General features: G+C 41.4%; 2 protein-coding genes across 3 annotated transcripts; one reads left to right on the forward strand and one right to left on the reverse strand.

Annotated features, from left to right (window-relative positions):
• The first annotated feature begins 1,652 nt into the window (after positions 1 to 1,652).
• slc12a4 (solute carrier family 12 member 4) lies at positions 1,653 to 16,917 on the forward strand. The gene is made up of 24 exons (XM_076155505.1): positions 1,653 to 1,994; positions 7,717 to 7,814; positions 7,908 to 8,039; positions 8,338 to 8,484; positions 8,955 to 9,009; positions 9,193 to 9,323; positions 9,663 to 9,904; positions 10,165 to 10,379; positions 10,500 to 10,664; positions 10,830 to 10,928; positions 11,027 to 11,084; positions 11,216 to 11,390; positions 11,612 to 11,730; positions 11,869 to 11,967; positions 12,489 to 12,608; positions 12,774 to 12,878; positions 13,224 to 13,392; positions 13,534 to 13,729; positions 13,843 to 14,012; positions 14,155 to 14,286; positions 14,517 to 14,624; positions 15,194 to 15,381; positions 15,460 to 15,593; positions 15,850 to 16,917. The coding sequence occupies exons 1-24, from the start codon at positions 1,859 to 1,861 to the stop codon at positions 15,939 to 15,941; spliced, it is 3,285 nt and encodes a 1,094-aa protein (XP_076011620.1). The 5' UTR covers positions 1,653 to 1,858; the 3' UTR covers positions 15,942 to 16,917.
• dpep2 (dipeptidase 2) lies at positions 16,545 to 21,917 on the reverse strand. Of its 2 annotated transcripts, none has more exons than XM_076155507.1 (11): positions 21,732 to 21,917; positions 21,353 to 21,539; positions 20,920 to 21,046; positions 20,637 to 20,766; positions 20,343 to 20,493; positions 19,605 to 19,674; positions 19,348 to 19,524; positions 18,611 to 18,695; positions 18,442 to 18,517; positions 17,826 to 17,961; positions 16,545 to 17,638 (listed from the first exon to the last, which is right to left on the reverse strand). In XM_076155507.1, the coding sequence occupies exons 2-11, from the start codon at positions 21,508 to 21,510 to the stop codon at positions 17,423 to 17,425; spliced, it is 1,326 nt and encodes a 441-aa protein (XP_076011622.1). In that variant the 5' UTR covers positions 21,511 to 21,539; positions 21,732 to 21,917; the 3' UTR covers positions 16,545 to 17,422. The 2 variants fall into 2 exon arrangements, with proteins under 2 accessions (XP_076011622.1, XP_076011621.1); XM_076155506.1 differs by having other exon boundaries at positions 21,727 to 21,917.
• Positions 21,918 to 22,103: the final 186 nt, after the last annotated feature.

The following is a 22,103-nucleotide window of genomic DNA, read 5'->3' on the forward strand; positions in this document are numbered from 1 at the left end:
AACTAGGACCCATAGCACCCACAACATGCTTTTCTTTGTACATTTGTCTCTTATAATCTAACTTCCTTGACCTTGAGAGAACTATCCATCGTAACCTAAAGGATATTTGTCATTATTAGTTTAGGACATATTAGTAGAAATTGATTGTTGATAATGGCAGGACTCTGGACTGTTTACAAAGCCACAGCCATACAAACAGAGCAGCTGAAGATCTGAAAGTAGACGCTTTTCTAATAACAGCCTTGCCAAAGTCTTTGATCTGCTTTCAGCTGCTTTTATGGCTTGAGTAACTACTTTTCTAGGAAAGGCTGAAGAGGAAGCCAGAGTAAACAGTAGTGAGTTGCAGCTGGTCACTCTCTGTGTTTTCTCGCCACTTGTACAGCTGCAGAGCATCTAAGGACAGTTTAAAGAAAATGGTCACTTGAAATTTACAATAGCTGAATATTTGTCCTTCTTGTATTTATTTCCATTCACAATTTATGTAGTAGATGAGTTAAGTATGGTGAAAATAAAATGGAAAAGCTTTTTATTACTCTTTAATTTGAATCATTCACTGGATTATGCTGCATCATTGGACTGAATGCGATTCTACAAACTCGCCTGATTAGGGTCACTAATGTTCAAACTTGGTCACTGAAATTGTTTTTTTGTTGTAAGTTAAGTTGTAGCATTGATGTGAGAAGGCATCCGGAAGCTACTCCATGATTGTGATCCAAGAAAAATGCAGTTATGTCAGGGAAAAATATATCTCCTAAAAAATACCTAAAGACACCATTATGTCGATAAGATGAAAAGTAGCCTAAAAATAAATGCAACTAATGAGAGTAAATTGATAAATCCTTTGATAAGTGTTAAGTGTTAAGTGTTCCTCCAATTTCTTGTTATTTGGAGTTTATCTCTGGCTGTGGTGGGACCTGCTTAAGTGAGGGCCTGTAATTCCCTTCCACACATTAGGTTTCCATCCAGGTTTAACATATTGGATGTCAGATGACATCACTCTTTGTTCCATTAGCGTTTTGGAGCAAAATATTTACCCATTTTGAATAATTTATTTGATATTTGATGTCTCCATCAAGCATTTTTTCATTTTCCAATTGAATCAGTAGAAATTCATCTAAAAATAGTTTGAACACATAGCAATATATGATATTGGGCAATATCGGTTAATTTGATACAATTCGAAATTTAAATTATTACACAATTAATCAGAATATTTTGGAAAATGTCCAAATGCTGAATGCCTGTGGGGTCAAAGGTTATAATGATGTGAAATGATTGTGCTGTTAGAAAGGAGCATGAATGAATAGTATTAGTTGCTCCTTGTTTCTCTTCTCTCCCTCTCCCTCTCTGCTTTAATGGGATCTGTTTCCCTGCACCAACACAACTTGATTTGTTTCCAAACTGCCACGTTGCAGTGTGTTTTGGGCAAGACCCAGATACACATTGGTCTGTGTCAAAACCTAGGACAAAGTTCACTCTGTTAGACTTCACTATGTAGCATGACACACACACACACACACACACACACACACACACACAGTGCAGAATGTGGGTGCTCTCCCTGGTTCTCAGTTTGCATGAGTCAGGTTGACAGCGACATCTCAACAATCAACACAGAGCTCCAGGTCACTCCTTCCATTGGGGGGGGGACTGTCTCTCCATGTGTGTGTGTCCCTGTTTCACACAGGGGGCTGGCCTGTGGGCGGGGACTATTATAATGGCCTCTGGAGGAAGTGAGCGCAGTGTAGTGGAATGTAGTAGCCCTTAGTGGGAGTTGAAGTGAGGCTGGCTAACAGTTAGCCTGCTATGCTGAGTCTGAGCTGGAGGCACTGAGGAGGCTTCACCGACTGATGAAAACATGCCTCACTTCACCGTGGTACCAGTGAAAGATCACGCTCAGGCCAGCTATGACAGTCTGGAGGGGGTTAACTGGGTAGATTACAGGGACACTGGACAGGATTACCCTGGACATCAAGACACTGTCAGTTCTGATGGTAAGTCTCTCAAATTACACTCGACTTTGATAACAGCAGCTTTGTGAAGTTGTTAAGTCATATCTAGGTTAAATATGCAATAAAGCTGATATTCAGACTCAGAGAGAGTCAGTCTCAGCACAGCCTGAGAAAAGTTTACATTGTCCCAAGAGCCTCTTGAACAGCTGGTTGTATGGTTACCATGGCAATTCTTTAGGCCACAGAGTGATCTTTCCCATAGGCAGGTCGAGTTGGGACAGCTCTCTTATTTAAGTTTTTAGAAACACACATTTTACCATTTTGAAGGCTTCTTTGCTATGGAACAGGCAAATGAAAACCACTGGCATGTTCGTAACAAAGAGTAAACAATGAAAAGGGTGAGAGCCTGGGTGGTGGGTGGTGGCGGGGAGCTCCGGGGGTGGGGGCATGGTGGGAGTATACTGACGCGACAAGAAAAGACCTCAAGAGCTTCCTCGCACAAAAGATGGAGCTCTCTTTGTGCCAGCGGAGGATTTCCTTTCACAAAGATCGTCTGCTCAACAACACGAAAAACACATTCTCCCTCCTCGCTTCTGTGCCTCAGCTTGTCCGTCACTCATTTGTTTCTCGGCTGTATCAACATGATAAAATGAAGGAGTAGGGCAGGGAAGGGAGGATGAGGAGTAGAAGGGAGATTTGGCCGCTGGGTAGGATAATGTGAGAGCTGCGCTGAGATTGTGTGGGTGGAAGGAGAGAACCAACTACAGAGGTCTTTAATAAGAAGAAAACACATAGGCGTGGCCCCCAAATGAAGAATCAACACTTGGCTGAGAAAGTCCAGTATGTATACAGACACACACCCTGACTGGCTACTCATCTCACACGTTGCTACTGTGAGTGTGTATATGTGTGTGGGATCCAGAAATCCACGAGACTTAGGTAGCCTGATATCTGAAGCATAACAAGAAGGAATCTCAGTACATGTTGACCCAGTTGTCAGATTGTGTATTTCAAGAATGCATGGAAGTCACAGTTTAAAGCCAAATGGCCTTCTCAAACATTCAAGGATCGAACAAATGTGATTTCATGTAGCAACTGTATAGAAATTAGGGGCGACAAAGCAGGTCAGACCTTTGTAGTATGAGCACTGGAAATGTTTGGATGACTGAGTCAAAAAAAAGAATGGCCTGAAATAACCTGGAAAGTTTTCTGGGTAAGTTTTCGCCTGCTGTCTCTCTCTCTCTCTCTCTCTCTCTCTCTCTCTCTCTCTCTCTCTTCTCTATAATTCACTCTATCCAGCTGTCCCACAGCTCCCGAAGCAATAGAATAACAGCAATCCTCACACCAGACGAGTGTGGGGTCGTTTGAAATGGGGTGCTTGGGGAAGAAGAAGGAGGGAAAGAGACAGTGATTAATGGTGGGGGAGGTCAAAGGGCATCCAGACAGTTTGCTACCATCCTGTTTTCAAACTGAGCTGGAACTTGACCAATGACTCTGCATATTCTAGATGATATTTTTTCCAGCATTTCTGCCTTTAAGGTTTGTTTCAGCAACCGCTATTTTAAGTACTATTGTGTCAGTAAGAACAGACAAACAATGGCCAGACCTCTCTGATAGCAAGTTTTGAAATGATTTGCACACATTTTCCATTGTAAAATACAGAATGGAATATTTGAGCAGAAATGGGTGGAGTGGGCAAAGAGTCATTGTGGTAAAAGAGTCCAAAAATGGCTCTGTAACGGATGATTTCATCATGGGAGTGGCGTTACTGTAGCCTACGTAAGTCTTAGCCACAGCGTTACGTCTGCAGCACATGGAGGAAGTGACACACTGCAGCATCTGTTTCTGCCCCTGAACTCAGCTCTGTGCTGTACAGGACCGGACCACGCTTGACACTGTGCTCATTGTGAAAGTCCCGGGACGCTTCTGGAGACTAAGAGCAACCAACCTGGATCTGCATTCCACCTCTCATTTCACCTGAATGTGGAAGATTTTATCACACAGTGTGTTTAAAGGTTAAAGTCAGACAACAAGACAGTTATTCTATTTAAGTCACTGCTTAGCAAACTAGTAGATCACTATCACGGCTTAAAGTAACTAATCAAGTAAAGGATTTGTCCAGTTGTCCAGTGCTGATTTCAGAAGGTGACGAGTTCACCTTGAGGGAATAAGGTGAAAGTAAACCATATCTATATCTGTAGGTTTGTGGAATCCGAACATGCTTGCTTGTTTATATTTCTGTCTTGTTGCATTTCTGGTCTAGTAAACATGAGAATGTTGTGTGAGGGTGAAGAAGTGTGGTTCAGAGTGAGAGGTGTAGCTGAACACCAAGTTGTGTATCATTAGTAAGTACACACTGTTCAGCAATTAGTTCTGCAACTTTTAATCATTTTTTCACTTTGTTAATTTCTGCATTTTTCACTGTCTGTAGCTCAATCGTCACACACACATTTCCCCTCTGACGTTATCAGGCTGTGCTGAAGCTTCCATTTCTCATCATTAGCACGCATCAAAGCTAATGTGCTTCTCCGCAGCACAGCAGGTCAGCATTCCTCTGCCCTGTTCAGGTGCAAACACAGTCATTACAGCTAGAAATATCCTGTTGCTGAAGTTTTTGCGAAGGAAAAGCTCAGTGTTTTCTTGAAAAGTTCAATATTTTAATTTGCATGATGCAGCATGACACTTTTTGGAAAACATCCTAAAATATTCAGGTTGTAAAGGAAGTTCAGATTAGAAAGTCTGCCTGGTGGAGTGAGACTAACTTTTCATATGATGTATTGGCTCATGTGACATTTTATTTGTGACATCTTGACTTTCTTGAATTCATTAGGCAACACAGAGGCCCCTCATTTTGAAAGAAGCAAAGTTAATCAGTTGAGTGGACCTGAAGTCATTCCTCAAAGAAAGCATGATGAAGTCGATCATATAGCTGCCATTCCAAACCATTCAGCACAAGCGATAAAAGTCATAGCCAAGCATAAATGCAGGGATTGATGCTACATGTTTGATAAATGAAATGCCTACATCAGTCATGGGGGCAGCAACGTCATTGCCAAGCTATGTCAGCAGTGCAGTAACAAGGACAATCACAAAAGTGGCTGAAAGTTTCGAGGAGAAGCTGAATCTACAGTAATAGATTGACATTTGATCCAAACTCTCTCTGTAAATTACAATATAACAATTATGAGCCTTTGTTTTGTGGCCCTATAAGGACTTCATCCTCGTCAATATTCTCCCATGTAGATATAAAGTCTTAGATCTCCATCTCCTGGGAATACAGTGTTACTGCAATAAAATTCACAAGTAGGAGACGGTATCAGGCTTCTCTCTGGCCCAAAATTAATGATATCTGATGATATAAGGATACAATATCATGGCCAAAAGCAGGAATGTGTGGCTGGAATTGAGTGTACAATAGATAGAGAGAAAGAGGGCAGATGAGTTGATCAACAACATCAAAAAACAATTTAATTTTCACTGGAGCTCAATAAGGCCTGGCCTGTCCTTAAAATACACCCGGACTCACATGACCTTGTTCTATCTTTTTATTATCCCTCATTTTGCAAAAGGAAGTCCCATTTCAAGGGAATCCTTTTGTGCAACAGAACAATGTTCACACACGCATGCACGCGCACGCACACACGATTCACCTTTGAACACTATAATCTCTGGAGCATTCTTGCCCACTAACTGCACAAAGTAGACTGGACTTAGCTGTGACTTTTCTGCCTCATGGTGTTAAGTCGTGAATGTTCATTAAAGTAGAAATTAAGCAAAGAGCTCTTCCAATCATAAGTCGCTAATGGACAGTGATGTTGTTTTCCACATCTAATCGGCCTTAAAAAGTGCAAACCCATTTTGAAGTTTCTCTCTCTCTCTTGAAGCAGTGTGTGTCAAATGTCCTTGGACCATTACATGACAACTCATCATCGTATCGGGGGAATTGATGTACTGTAGTTGTAAAGACACAACACACAAATCCTGACACATATACTGTTTTTAGCTGTAGATGTTCCCTGCAGTGGTGTTAGACTGTAAATCCAAAGCTGGCAGCCAAATGTATTTTTATGCATCATTAATATGGTCATAATAGTTCTCCAGCACTTCTTTGACTGATTCTTTTTTTTTATAGCTTTCGGTTCTTTAGGCACTTTTAGCCCTTCTGGTCTTTGATCTACTGTGCCTGTGAGCTGTTGTGTGGTGAGGGCACATGTGACTTGTCAGGACATGTTGCTTGTAAAGCTTTGCTGCTTTTCTGTGCTCACAGCAGGTCTCCGTGTGCCTCCATTACAAGACAGTTAATCTTTAATCTTTTTAATCAGCATTTAATGTGAGGTTATTAATAAGACCCCCACTGCCTCTTCAGCCTCTTGTTAAACTATTTTCTAGCTGTTCCAGCAGATGAAGGTTGAGAGAATAGAAAGCTTAGCTGTATTTGGTTTTGTTTAGATTTTATGGTTCCAATTCTGGATCACCTACACTAACTCGTAAAATACCAGCTGGGTTCAGTTCCTGTATGTTTGGGCTGCAGTGTGATAAACAGAACTGCTCTGTATCTTTGTTCACGTGAAACTCAGGTCTTGTTTTCTTATTAAATGGTAATGACAGGGAGATGACACTAGAGGACAGTATTGACATTGTTTTTAATTCATAGTTTAGGTTTTAGGTTAGACTTTGGAAAGTGACAGCCACAGGAATTTGGCCTTCATGTTGTTGTCATCAATAAACAAGCCACACCAGTTTTTGAATCTGTGCTTGTTACAGTTTATGGAAATACGTATCACTACTCATCATATCTGTTAGTTACTTTACCAGCTATATTGCTTATTGCTATACCTGTGATTTCCTTACCCTATTGTTGGATTGATTTGCTGTATGCAGCATGACATCATTCCTCTTGTACAGCAGCATGTACAGTGTGTACTGTTGCTACAGTGACTGGATATCAGGGCACTGTAGGAATGCAGACATGTAATGCTTCCCTGAGATACCTTCAAGCCAACTCCTGTTCCACTGAGCCCCCATGAGGAGACAAATACCTTATTATACCACAGATGTCTGTCTGTGTGTGTGTGAGAGAGAATAACTTTGGTCCCCAGCAACCCACCCTCTGCCCCCCACCTCTCAACCCCCACCCTCGCTGCACACCATGTGTTAGATCAGGCCTCTGAATGAGTTTTCGCCCAGGGTGACCGGGTGTCCTGGATAGTAATCGACAATTCCCCAACCCAGGGTATGGAGTGTACTGTTGTAGACTTTGCACAGAGCAGAACTATGCTTGACCACAGCAATGCTAATAGTAATGGGACACAGACCACAGGTGAGTGAGGAGCACTGTTGAAACTGATATGTTGCTTGCTTTGTTGTTTGTATTGCAAGCTGAGTTGCGAGATGATACTGTTCAATATTACGTGCTGTAATAACCTTGAGATTAGATGTTATCTGGATTCCCAGGTAATGAGCCGTGTGTATGCAATTGTTTGTGGTGCAATCTTTGCCCTAAGCACTGTGCTGTTCTGCTCGATCCAGACGTTTAATGAGAATTGAATCTAATGATATACAGTATGTTGGTCGCCTGGATTTGTATTAGTTAATTAAAAGATTAATGCTGCTGTGCAACTGTACAAGTTGGCTTTATGATTTGAAGGTTGTTGCACAATAGCTGTTAAGTCGATTCATTGTCATGCTTCATTCCTGTTAGATATCAGTGTTGTGATTTTGACTCACTCGTTTTTATGTCTTTATGTTTTTATTCTCCCACTAGGCCATGGGAACCATAAAGAGGACAGCCCTTTCCTCAACAGCCCTGATGCTGCAAGCAAAAACAATGACTACTACGACAGGAACCTGGCCTTGTTCGAGGTTTGTCCGTATTACTGTGCAATATCTCTCTAGAGAGGTAAAAGAGCTGAACCAGAGTGCTGAACATTATTTTACCTCCAACACTTCATCCAGGAAGAGTTGGACATCCGGCCAAAGGTCTCCTCTCTACTCAACCGCCTGGTCAACTACACCAACATCACGCAGGGAGCCAAGGAGCACGAGGAGGAGGAGAGCGCTGAAGCCTCACGTCGGAGGACCCCCAAGGTCAGCAGCCAGGAACACTGTGTTTTTGTGTGTGCACTCAGGCATTTTGAAGTTAGTTCTCTCTTGGCAGTGGTGCCCAAGTTCTAGATTTGTATTAAGACTTGTTGATAGATTGCTTCTGCCTTTGTGCCTTGTACATTCAGGCTGTGGCAGTGTACGTAAGACCCCGATACACACAAAGAGCTGATAACATGATTGAATGACCTTTAAAAAAAGAACATCAATCAATTTAATTGATCAATACGCTTGTTTCCTGAAATGTCATGCTCAATACTCTCACCCCCCACATCTCTTTCAGTCTCCCAACATGGGCACTCTGATGGGTGTCTACTTACCGTGTCTCCAGAACATCTTTGGAGTCATTCTTTTTCTACGACTGACATGGATCGTTGGGACTGCCGGCGTCATGCAGTCCCTCTTGATTGTCCTGATGTGCTGCTCCTGTGTTAGTACACACACACACACACACACACACACACACACACACACACACACACACACACACACGTATGTATGTATGTAGGTATGTATGTGATCATGGGTTACTACATAAGCACCTTCTTTTTCTAACTTTTTTTCAGTTGTAATGTCTTGTATAGATCAGCATACAAAACTTTAAGATAAGATAAGATAAGATAAGATGAAAGTTTATTATCCTGAGGGAAGTTACTGTGCAACAGTTACAGTACAGTGCAGAATGAAATCGAGAACCAGAAATCACCATCTTTAATGGTTGTAGCTTTTGTCACTGAATGTGAATGTGTGAGTTGTTTGTGTTAAATGGATCCCGTTCTGCTGGATGGAACATTTGCCCCCAAAAAAATTGCAACGACATTGTGTGTATGTTTGTGTGTATATGTGTGTGTTCGTGTGTCTTCTTTCATTATTATCAAATGTTCCACCTTCCCTCTGCAGACGATGCTCACAGCCATATCAATGAGTGCCATCGCTACTAATGGAGTTGTTCCAGGTAATAACTCTGACCTTGTTTCATGGTTGCATCTACTGTAAATGTCTCCCCATCACACGTCACACAGAAGTTAAATTTCTACATATGTCCACTTGGTGGCAGCAGAATTTCACTGTTGCCTGTAATGCTTGCTCTCTTCAGTGGTATTCAGAACACTGGTAACAGTTTGTGGCTCTGTTGCAGCTGGAGGAGCCTACTTCATGATCTCTCGCTCCCTGGGTCCAGAATTTGGAGGAGCCGTGGGCCTGTGTTTCTACTTGGGCACCACCTTCGCCTCGGCCATGTACATACTGGGGGCCATTGAAATCTTCTTGGTCAGTTTATTAAAAGAGAATTTTGTGGTTATAACTCCGATCACGGTCATCTGCTGCAGTGTAATTTTGAAATAAATCTAACTCTTGAACATTGCGCTGTAGTTAAATAACACATAAGCCCTCACATCACTTTTATATCTGCAGCAGATTTGTATATTATATTATATTATTGGCAGTCTATGTCAAATACAGGAAGTTAACATAGTGGAATTTCTGCAGAGACATATTGTTTCGGTCAAAGACAGATTAAGAGGGAAGATTTCACAATGTTTCATTTATTACTAGACATTCAGTTCCAGCAGCATGACAGTCCCTGATGCATTTTTATTTTCTCTTCAGAAATATCTGGTCCCTCAGGCAGCCATCTTTCATCCCACAGACCACCACGGGGGTGACAGTGCCATGCTTAATAATATGCGAGTCTACGGTTCTATCTGCCTCAGCCTGATGGCCGTGGTGGTTTTTGTCGGAGTGAAATATGTCAACAAGCTGGCCTCTCTTTTCCTTGCCTGCGTCATTATCTCCATAGTCTCCATCTATGCTGGGGCAATCAAGTCTCTCACTCATCCACCAGAATTCCCGTAAGTCTTTGACACGGGCTGCTAAAATAAACAAGCGTGTTTACAGAAAGTAGGGCGTGGAATTGCAACATTGTATTTTTTACACTGCTTATTCAGTATTTCCTGTATTACCATGTCGCTGGAATACATTTGCAACAAAACACTCACACAGATCCCTGTGTTTATGAACGTGATGTGCCAACTCCATTTGGTTGTGGTAAATAATAGAAAGACTGCAAGCAGAGAAATCACTTTAACTCTTGTTTGTGATACCTCTGCAGGATCTGCATGCTGGGCAACAGGACTTTGGTGAGAGATCGCTTCGACGTGTGTGCTAAGACTGTGATAAAGGGCAACATCACTGTGCCCAGTGAGCTGTGGGATAGATTCTGCATTCCAGGGAACATGAGCAGCGATCAGTGTGACGAGTACTTCAGCCTGAACAATGTGACAGAGATACCAGGCATCCCTGGACTGGGCAGTGGTATTATTAGAGGTAAATTCAACATTCTCAACATATGCCATAAGATTTTGAGTGGAGATGTCAAATCCGACCACTTAGATTAAATGATCATACGTGTGGAAATGTGCTTTCAATGTCTTTTCCCTGTGCTAGAGAACATGTGGGGGGACTACCTGCAGAAAGGCGAGATCTTACAGAAAGCAGGGTTACAGTCAGTGGATGCCCATGGTGCCATGGAGAACTTTGGCATGTATGTGTCAGCAGATATTGCCACATCATTCATGCTGCTAGTGGGGATCTTCTTCCCCTCTGCCACAGGTAGGACACAAGACAAACCAGCTTATCAAGACTTTCTATGGCACCAATCTCAGAACACAAGACTTGTACACCTGACATGTTCCAATTGTTCTGAAATCTCTCCAGTAGGGGGCATAGTTGAACGGGTTTCACAGGTATTTGTTTTGAACTCTTATTTCGTTGTAGGTATCATGGCAGGTTCCAACAGATCTGGTGACCTCCGTGACGCTCAGAAATCAATCCCTGTGGGAACCATCCTGGCTATTACCACTACTTCACTTGTTTGTATCCTTGTTTTGATCGGCTGCTCCTTCCAACAAGATAGGAGATCCGATTTAAAATGCTACTACTCAATGTGTAGCTCCTTGACCTCTTCTATTCAGATTTCACCTCTGTTGTTCTGTTTGGGGCTTGTATTGAAGGAGTCGTCCTGAGGGACAAGTAAGTTCATGTGTTTCCTGCTGAAAGTTACAGTATTATTATAATCACATGACATAATCATTAACAAGTCTGTTATACTCTACAGCAAACAAGTTCATTATTTAATTCTTATTGAATTCTTGTCTGTAAAGGTTTGGGGATGCAGTCAGAAAGAACCTAGTTGTGGGGACACTCTCCTGGCCCTCGCCTTGGGTCATCGTCATCGGCTCCTTCTTTTCGACAGTGGGTGCCGGCCTGCAGTCCCTCACCGGGGCTCCACGACTTTTACAGGCTATTGCTAAGGACAACATCATTCCATTCCTCAGGGTGAGACAATCCTACTGTTGTCTCACACTATTTGAATATATATCTTCAATGCTTGATGATGTGCTGACCTCTGTGCAAGACAAACAATCGTTCTTTGATATCTCCAAAATAGATTTGAATAGAATTTGAGTATTTATCCTGACTCATAAACAGTAGTCTGTCCTAGAAATATTTTGTACATTTTTATGTCATGTAAATTAGTTCTGTATTTTGTGTTCCAGGTGTTTGGTCATGGTAAGGCCAATGGAGAGCCGACATGGGCACTACTACTAACTGGCCTGATCGCTGAGCTGGGAATCCTTATCGCCTCACTGGATATGGTGGCTCCTATACTTTCCATGTAAGCTGTATTTATAAATGCTCATACAAAGTCACACATCCATTCTCATCAACCCCCACACATTCTCATCTGTTTCATAATGTGTGTTACTGACACGACATTCATTTCATTATCTGCTGTTCTGTTGTCATTCAACAGGTTCTTCTTGATGTGCTACCTCTTTGTAAACTTAGCCTGTGCAGTACAGACTCTGTTACGCACACCTAACTGGAGGCCAAGGTTTAAATATTACCACTGGTGAGTACAGGTATAACATAATCCTGCAGTATCCAGACAATGGAATTAAGTGATTGCATTTTTTATCAACAACATTATATCCATTAATGCCAAAAGCTCCTTGATACCTCCTTTGCCAAGATAACACTTTTAGAAGAGGGGACATTAAATGAAAAATCGCCTTTTTTTGGTGATTAAATCTTTAAATGTTAATGTACATTACATTACGATCATTTGGCAGACGCTTTTATCCAAAGCGACTTACATTACATTACCACCCTTCGCAGAGGGGGGAGCAATTGAGGGTTCGGTGCCTTGCTCAGGGGCGCCTCGGCAGGGGCTTGAACCGGCAACCCTCCGGTTCCCAAGTGGAAGCTCTACCCACTGAGCCACTGCCTCCCTTATGTACTGTCACCTGAATGAATTCACCAGCTGTGAAGATCAGTGATTTGTACCTGTAAATTACAGTACGTATGTTTCCAAATAATGATATTCTTAGTGTGGACAAAACTAATGTTCAGCTTTGTGTTTCACACCCACAGGGCTTTGTCCTTCCTTGGCATGACGATGTGTCTTGCTCTCATGTTTATCTCCTCCTGGTACTATGCTATTGTGGCCATGTGCATTGCTGGGATGATCTACAAGTACATTGAGTATCAAGGGTATGTCTGGAATATAATCTGCGTCTTCTCTACTTTTGTTTTGCTGGATTTGACCAACATGTCAGCGTATGTCTGTCTCTGTGTAAAGGATGCAGATGTATTTTTAGTGATAGTTGTAACTGCATACCTTGTCTTCTACATTGTCTTCTGCAATCCACATAACAGAGCAGAAAAGGAGTGGGGAGATGGAATTAGAGGATTGTCTCTTAGTGCTGCACGTTATGCCCTGTTGAGGCTTGAGGCCGGACCCCCCCACACCAAAAACTGGAGGTACAGCCAAGATTATTTGCATTCACACGCAAATGACTGACGCAATCACCAGCAAACTGTTTTCACAATCACAGCCAATAAGCCAGCCACTGTACAAGTTAGCACAATGGAATTGCAAGAGTAAACATGCCATGTTCAGGACGCCCCCGGCCATTCAGTAGTGATACTATACCTCCATGAAGTTGGCCTTTTACTGTTTGAACTAACGTCACCATCAAGCCAATTCCAGTAATTTCTGCCATAATATTGCCATAAAATACATTTCTTTTAAGTTTTGTGGAATGGGCAGGTCAGCCTTTGCTCATATTGTCTCACACCGCCTGTCTGTGGCCCTGTGAACGACAGACCTCAGCTTCTGGTGCTGCTTAAACTGGATGAGGATCTCCATGTAAAATACCCCAGACTGCTGACCTTTGCCTCACAGCTGAAGGCAGGGAAGGGCCTGACCATAGTGGGTTCTGTCATCCAGGGAAACTTCCTGGACAGCTATGGGGAGATGCAGGCAGCTGAACAGGTAAAGAAAGAATGTACTGTACCTGTACTATGTAACAGTTCTCGGTTTTACTTCACTGTTCCTGTGCTGTGATCTAATGAGTGTTACAGATGAACAGAACGTTACTTAATCATTTTTTGATCTCCATCTTCTTCCTGTCAGGCAATCAAGAACATGATGGACATTGAGCGAGTCAAAGGTTTTTGCCAGGTTGTGGTGGCATCAAAGGTGCGAGAAGGCATCGTCCATCTAATCCAGTCCTGTGGTCTGGGGGGCATGCAGCATAACACAGTGGTGATGGGCTGGCCATATGGCTGGAGACAGAGTGAGGACCCTCGTGCATGGAAGACTTTTATAAGTAAGTTATTTCTGTAATATTGTTCATATAACATAGCTTTCAAAGATTGTATTATTTTGTACAGTAAGAGTCAAAGATCTCTATTAAGCCTCTTCCTGTCCTCTTCTACCCAGACACAGTACGCTGCACCACAGCTGCTCATTTGGCCCTCATGGTTCCCAAAAACGTTTCCTTCTACCCCAGCAACCACGAACGCTTCACAGACGGCAACATTGATGTGTGGTGGATCGTCCACGATGGGGGAATGCTCATGCTGCTGCCTTTCCTGCTCAAACAGCATAAAGTGAGCGGACACAGACTTAGTGTTTTTGCAGACGTATATCTATAAGTTACAACATCTCTCTATGAATGTATTGACATGCTTTTGATATTGCGTTTCATATTATAGGTAAGTGTTGTGGGATGACAATTCATGGTATTTTCAGGTTTGGAGGAAATGTAAGATGCGCATCTTCACTGTAGCCCAGATGGATGATAACAGCATCCAGATGAAGAAGGACCTGGCAACGTTTCTTTACCAGCTGAGAATAGAGGCAGAAGTGGAAGTGGTGGAGATGGTGAGCAGTGCCTCTATCGTGCTAAATATAACACAAGTACAGATTTAATTTAGGCTTTTTCTAATTACTTAAAGTCAGGAACCCACTGATTCACTTGACTTGTCCTGTTGTGAAAGCAGATGTTAAGTCACCCACACAAGCACTTAATGTTGCTTTCATTCTTTTATTTATAGGATGAATTGAAACTAGATAAGTAATTTAAAATTGTTGTTTCTGAATATGGATTTCAGCATGACAGTGACATCTCAGCGTACACTTATGAGCGGACTTTAATGATGGAACAGAGATCCCAGATGTTGAGGCAAATGAGGCTGTCCAGTGCAGAAAGACAGAGAGAGGTACGTCTGCATCCTTTTTGTTTTGGACATGTTAACAACTACTCCTACTACTGTCATACTACTCCTATGTCTAAGGTTAAAGGTTTGATTGCATACTCTCTGGGGAGATGGGTCACACTACATTGTGAAATGTGTTTATTTTGTATTAAGATACTTTATTCATCATCATGTTGTAGTAGTTTAGCCTTGCGTATGTGATGTTTAATAATTAGGCACAATTACAGATTGGACCATCTTGATAACATCATTGATGCATGAACCTGACATACTGTATATCAAACATGCCTAAAGGCTTGTGTTGTTGTGCATCAGACTATTTCAAGAAGATGAGCCAGAGAAATAAAGAATAAAATGGCAGATGGTGCGTACACATGATGCAATTGTCCTAATATTAGGGCACTAAACCAACAGTCTTCCTTTGCAGGTTCTGCTAGATAAGACTAAAGTAAAGTACAGGATTCACACATATTTTGAGAGTAGGATGAAATACGGAATAGTATTATAGTAGTAGATTTCTTATTGTGAACCATAACCATGTAATCATCATTTTATTGTCTTGGCCCCTGCAGGCCCAGCTTGTGAAGGACAGGCACTCGTTGGTGCGTATGGGCAGTCTGTACTCAGATGAGGAGGAAGAGGTGGTGGAGACTCCTCCAGAGAAAGTTCAGATGACTTGGACGCGGGAGAAAGTTGAGGCGGAGAGGAGGAACAAGAACAATGCACCAGAGAACTTCAGAGAACTCATGAGCCTCAAACCGTGAGTCACTTTGTCTTCTGAGTTTGTCCCCTTGTGCAATTCAAATCAGCTGTCTAACTTCCCTCTTGTGCGGTGCAGGGATCAGTCCAATGTGCGACGAATGCATACCGCTGTGAAGCTGAATGAGGTCATCGTCAACAGATCCCATGATTCTCGGCTTGTGCTGCTCAACATGCCAGGGCCACCACGAAACACGGAGGGAGATGAGAACTGTATCCTTTGGAAATATGACCAAACAAAATGCGACAACCCAGTGTGTATGAGGGTTTAGAGAAGTCTTGTATAACTCTTTGTAACTGACTAACAGCTTAATCTGATTACATTTCTTTGCTCGTCAGTGAATCAGATATAAGCCTTAACAACCAGATAGTAATGGCTCTTTCACCAGTTGTTATTTCATAATTTCCTTTTCACATACGATACATATACACAATGTTTGGGCTGGACTTTCCCTAACCTTTGCATCAGATATGGAGTTTCTGGAGGTACTGACTGAAGGCTTGGAAAGAGTGCTACTGGTGAGAGGGGGAGGCCGGGAGGTCATTACTATCTACTCCTGACCTGTTAGAAGAAGTGGCTATACAGGTGCTTCTGCCTCTACAGGATAGGTTCCACCTCTGGCCACAGGAGGCAGCACCTGCCTTGTTGCCGAATTCTTGTGGGTGGAGAAGCACGGTTCACTTTTATTATGAAGTATAGACTTTTGAGTAAAGGAGATGTTTATTTCATTCTTCTTGAATACTTGGACTCACAAGTGTGCACATCTATTTAGATTCACAACTTGTTATTTTCCTATCAAATCAACAGTTGTCGGTAGAAATGTCCAATCAATTTTTTTAGAACATTTTTATTATTGCTTGTAGGTCACACAAACACATATATGAATATGAACCTATATTGAACAATATAACATATAGAACTACAACAATACAGTATTACAGCAGATTTTGAACTTAAATCTAAGTCTTTTATAGTGGAAAAACATATTTATTTTATTTATTTATTTTAACATTTCCCCAAGTAAGGTAAGAGAAAATCATACTACTGTATATTATAAACACAGGTTTTGACTTTGGAATCGTCCGTAAATGGTCAAGCCAGAGATTACAAAGGAGTTTTTTTAAAAAGAAATGATAATTTATTGACATTTTTGGAGAGAGAGATATATGTATTGCTGAAAGGGTAAAGTTTGTACATGAAACCATTTTTGTTAATGTTCATGTTTGTATTTGTACTATAGTTGTTGACGGGCTTGACTAGTATTTCCTAGGCCACCAGGCAGTATAGAGAGCAGCTGAGTTTTTATTCATGAAGATTATTAATGCGCACAGGCCAAGAGTGTTTATATTTAAGACATGATCTACCCCGATCAGTGTGGTTAATATCAAATAACACTGTGTGGATGCTGATAACCTCCTGAAGCAAAGTGAAGGGGTGGTGTTAGAGTTTGTATCTGTGTGTAGCATGGGACCAGGTCATCCTGTTTATACCATGGCCACTTTACAGCAATCTAAATAAAAGTATTGTTTCTTAAAACATTTTGGTGCAGTGCTCTTCCCTATACATGATGTACTGATTTAGAGCTGTAAGCAAATCAAATATATGATATATATATATATATATATATATATATGACAATAAATCAGTTCAGTGAAATAAAATCCATCTTTATTGTTTTCAACCAAGCCCAAACTAAGCGCTGTTTATCTAGACCTAACATCCAACTGTTCCAGTGAAGCGGGTAATTGGTCAACAATAAAAGACATTGACACAGAAGAAATAAAATCTAAAAAAAGAATAATATATATGTATAAATATACAAAATTTATAGTAAGACATTGTAGCTGGTACAGGATTTAAAGTAGTCATAGATGACATTTAAATGTTATTAAAGGAAATGCCTCCACTGAGCACTGTAATGCTGTGATAGCTTATATTGCCATATTAATGATTATGCATCGGACAGAGAAGGTTCAACTGAAAGGAAATATAAGTTGAAAATCATTAAATGCAGTGCTTATTTATGAAAGAGACTTAACTTTTAAAGGCCTAAAAGTGTGGAAAGAAGCAGGACTATGGTCAATATTTCTAGGCTGTTGGTAACCGGTGGTCCGTGTTGAGCACTGGAGTGGAGACTATGGATGGATGGTTGTCCAGGAGGGCCAGGGCGTCTGAGAACCATCCTGCAGGGGTTCTGTACCTCCTTATGGGGTATTTGGACCTCACTGGGCAATTTGGAATGCAGCTTATCACGGACCTGTGGAATCAAAAGGAGGTTGAGAGAAAGAGAGCGACAAAGGGAGGTCTATACTGCACCATACGTTACATTGTTAATAATCATTCAGCATGGTCATTCAATCTAGTGTTGAAATCTGAATTCTCTGTGTGTAAACTTGCATTTCCACTGTGATATCCTTCCTCACAAAAGTCAGGTCTTAACTCACCTTCTCCACCTCTTCGAACACTCGCAGGAAGTTCATTCGAAGGACACCAGTCAACTCAGGCTCTGACCAGTTCCTTTGCAGGAGTTCCTGAATGAGGGCCGGATACTTTGACACATCCTCTAATCCCAGAGGAAAGCTGTAAATGAAAAAAAAAAAAAATCATTGATCAAAGACAGTCCCAGTCTGGAGCATGGGAACTCATTCCTTATCCTCAAGTGTTTTGAGCCACCGTGCCGTTGAAGCAAATGCTGGGTGTTTAATATAATACTTGTCATTATGAATACATAAAGAATAATAATTAAGCCTTGTTGCCTCTAATATAATTTATTTTATGACATTTGGAAGACAATTTGTCAAAATACAAACAACAAACAGATTCAACACACAGCACTCTAAAAAGTAAAGTCCTCCTGCATAGCAATATGACGGTATTCATTTATGTTTTTACAGTCTGCTGACAGCTGAGACAGCCAAATTGCTATTGTCGTGACACACAAAAACACACAATACATGTGGTCCAGCAACAACTTAGAAGTACGTGATCTGGAAAATAAGTGTGTGTAATACTGTGTGCATGTGAATCATCCAGGTTACAAGCAGTTGTTTTTTACTCTACCTGTCAACACCATCAAAATCCCCTCCAATTCCAATTGACTCAGGTCCAATCACCGTCTTAATGTGGTCAAAATGGTCTGTATAGAAACAATGGATAAGTTATTAACTTGAGACATTACACATATCAATTCCACACAGCTAAAACAAATGACTGACGATGGATTCCTCACCAGCCACGAGAGAAATGTTGGCCGCATTATTGCAGGAAATAAATCCACTGTGGAGATTCACCATGATCAACCCTCCGTTCTTTTTCTGCAACATAGTTAAGCTTTAAAAATCTGTTTCTGTCTGTTTGACTGTTTGTGTGACCTTTGTGTCATTTTTAATCTGATAAAAACTTACACATCTCTGGCATATTGAGGGGTCTGGGAGACTACTGTTGCGTTTATCTCAGGAAATAATTTGAACAATACATAGACAACATATACTGTATGTGTACCTGGGAAGTGTATGTGTGAAGGAGTGGGTTTCGTATTTTGTGCCTCAGTTCTTTGTGCAACAATCAATGTTTTAATATTAACCACGTTGAAAACATCCTGTACATGCTAAGACAATAACAAACTGCACCCAGAGATTAAATTGATTGTTCTATTCTGAAACTTTACTCTTAGGATGTAGAATCAGCAGCCTGTCCCTTGGTTCAATAGTTATGGCTCAGAAACAATTGATGGCGGATATCCAAAGACTGGATCACCACTAACATTAGTCGTTCTTTTCATGGCCCAGGGCCTATTTGTTTGTATTCTTGGAAGTTTTCCATAAATCACACACAAATAGCACATCCACCTTGTCAGAGGTGTAAATTCTGTGAAATAGTGCCATATGTTTTGTCTCAAGTGAAATAGGTTTTATCCTTCAATCACTTGATCGATCAAGCAGTAATTCAGTCAAGCTATTTTCTTACCAGTGCATGCAGCAGCAGGTCGGGGACATTGCGGCAGTGCTTACAGATGGAGTAGGAAGATGAATGGCTGAAAATAACCGGGGCCATGGATTGGTTCAGCACGGCCAACGCAGTGTCCCAAGAACTGTGGGAAAGGTCCACTATCATGCCCAGTCTGTTCATCTCGTCCACCACTGCCTAGGAAACACACGAGAGACCATTACAGGGCTAATATCAGGAAACAGCTGCTTTTTAGAATGAGAGAAATGAAATCTTACCCTCCCAAATTGTGTCAGGCTGTTATTCTCTCTTTGATAGACATTATAATGTTTTGAGGATGATTCTGCCCTACAATGACAATGAACAATGTAAAATCAATGCCAAATCAATGTGCAAGTCATGAAATGTATAACATGTTTCCCATTGAAATGTGTCTGCACCATCAGGGCATCTCAACCTTACTTTTTAGAAGTGGCTAAGACGCAATTCAGCTACACGGTCAATATGCCCTCAACGTGGAGCCAGGGAAAGAGCAGTCACACAGCTCAAAACAGCTCTCATCAAATATCATTTATTTTGCAATTCTCTCTTGATCGCCTCCCCTGTGGTTTGTTTGTTTTTACTTGAATGTTAATGTTTTTGTAGGCGTTGTTCCTGTAGAACATAGTTAACTTGACCGGACTGAGTTTATGAAAATTGTCCTTGAACTTCTGTGTCCTTCCTGGGTTTGGCATTACTCAATCTGCCAAGACTATTTTGGAGTTGGCAATAAACTCAAGAATTCTCTCAATCTCATCTCTTCAATGTAATTCCACACCCACAACATGTAACCGTAATGTCCTACACAGAGTATTATGAATACAAAGCAAAACTCACTCTGTTAATTAGAGAGAGAAATCAAGTATCAGTTATCAGAAAATGATGAAATTACAAATACTTGTGCATTAGACAAAAAACCCCTCATAAAATGTGTGTCAATGTGCCAAAACATCAGTTTAAATAAATCTCATATTTACCAGGGTGTATTGCAGGTGTGTGTGAGGGCCATGGATCGCACACCAAGCTGGTAAAACATCCGCAGTGCTGGCAGGCTGCTGTCAATGGAGTGACCCCCCTCAATACTGATTAAACATGCTATCGTCTTCTTTTTCTCAGACCCTCTCAGCTCTGCATTGGCACACACACACACACACTCAATCTCATTCAACATGTCTACCACACAAATGAAAGCATCCAGTATGAAAGCAATACATTCACATTAGAAAGAATCCTAAATACAGCTATAGATGATTACACAGTGTTTACTCTACCCTGGGTAGATGTGACCAGCTCAAGCTCCTTGTACTCAGAGCACATGCGCCTAACAACATCGATTTGTTCCAGGGTCAGTCTCACGGCGTCCTTCTCCTGGGCGCCACACATCACATAGACTGAAAACATCTGTCAACGGGAGAGGAACATCTGAATGCACAGACTGGCAACTGAGGTGACTTGTTTTGAACACAACATGAACCATTTTGTGGACACTTTCATTCATTCTGCCTAGACCAATGATTTTTCAGAACAGAGTGAAGGGTTAATTGATTACATTACCTGAGCCTGGACATGACCTGCTTTGAGACGACTGATGTCAGTGGCCACTTTGCTCACATGATGGAGGTCAACTTGGCTTAAGCGATTGTTATGGAGTATCCTCAGTCGGAGGGCGAGGTCATTATGACTGACAGATGGAAAGACGGGTGTGAGGAAAGTGTGCATGAATGGAGATGCATTTTAATCACATTTCATGAATTCATTTCCAAAGTAACATTCCTGTGTAGACAATATGTAGTCCACACAGAATACAGGATATAATGCAATGCATACATTATAAAATATATAAAAGAATGGTAATAGGTGTGGTGTTTGAGTTTCGGCTTATCAAATATGTTTCTGTGAAATTAATGAAATAAGATCACGTTACTGTTTAAGGAATTAGCAACTACACAATACCCAGTTTAACCATGATGCTGCAGGCATTGTTTACCCATCAATAAGAGGAGACCTGGACATCAAGATGTGTGCTCGGTCACTGTCAGTGTATCCAGTTATCAAAACACACAGGGAGGAGAGCATCACCACAAGCCTCAGGAACTTCATCCAGACACAGCAGGAAGCTCTTCTTTCAGCTTTCCAAAACAACATGTTGTGAACACAGCACGAACACAACTGGACTGCAATGCACAATTCAAAAATCCATCCTAGTTCAAATCAACCCTGCTCAATATATTGTGCTTGTAAAATGTTTATATACGTGACAGTGGACAAATGAGAAGAATTAGAAAGCGGTATGTAAACAAATAAATGTAAGACGACAGGGTTCAACGGTAAACGGTGGTTTAAAGGCAGCAAAAAAATTACCTTACAGTTGGATCGTTGTTTGCTGGTGTCCTGTCAAACACAAACAGTAAGTGGGTATGGTACAATGAATAGAGGCGAACTGAGCAAGGCACCGAACCCTCAATTGCTCCCCCCTCTGCAAAGGGTGGTAATGTAATGTAAGTCGCTTTGGATAAAAGCGTCTGCCAAATGATCGTAATGTAATGTAATGTAATGTATCCAGCTCTCGATCATGCAGATAAGTTTGGTGCTACATTCTGCTCGTGTCGGAAATAATGGTTTCCTTTACTGACTGTGTGTTCCCTGGTACAATAACGACTGTGTGTAAAGTTTGCGTCTTTGTCGGCTCTGCCCAATTCATTAAAATTCTGCAATGACACTGGACTCAAGAATTAAAC

This window comes from Genypterus blacodes, unplaced genomic scaffold (assembly GCF_046128005.1).
Source record: "Genypterus blacodes isolate CSIRO-AG114 ecotype Tasmania unplaced genomic scaffold, CSIRO-AGI_Gbla_v1 ptg000067l_1, whole genome shotgun sequence".
Taxonomy (NCBI): domain Eukaryota; kingdom Metazoa; phylum Chordata; class Actinopteri; order Ophidiiformes; family Ophidiidae; genus Genypterus; species Genypterus blacodes.

Bases quoted from the DNA above. Each gene is read 5' to 3' on its own strand.
- slc12a4 (XM_076155505.1), top strand. From the start codon at position 1,859: ATGCCTCACTTCACCGTGGTACCAGTGAAAGATCACGCTCAGGCCAGC. The intron at 8,485-8,954 runs GTTAGTACACAC...TTCCCTCTGCAG, and splicing joins TCCTGATGTGCTGCTCCTGT to ACGATGCTCACAGCCATATC. The intron at 11,391-11,611 runs GTGAGACAATCC...TTTGTGTTCCAG, and splicing joins ACATCATTCCATTCCTCAGG to GTGTTTGGTCATGGTAAGGC.
- dpep2 (XM_076155507.1), bottom strand. From the start codon at position 21,510: ATGTTGTTTTGGAAAGCTGAAAGAAGAGCTTCCTGCTGTGTCTGGATG. The intron at 20,767-20,919 runs GTAATGTAATCA...TCCCGTTGACAG, and splicing joins CAGGTCATGTCCAGGCTCAG to ATGTTTTCAGTCTATGTGAT. The intron at 17,639-17,825 runs GTGAGTTAAGAC...TTGATTCCACAG, and splicing joins TGTTCGAAGAGGTGGAGAAG to GTCCGTGATAAGCTGCATTC.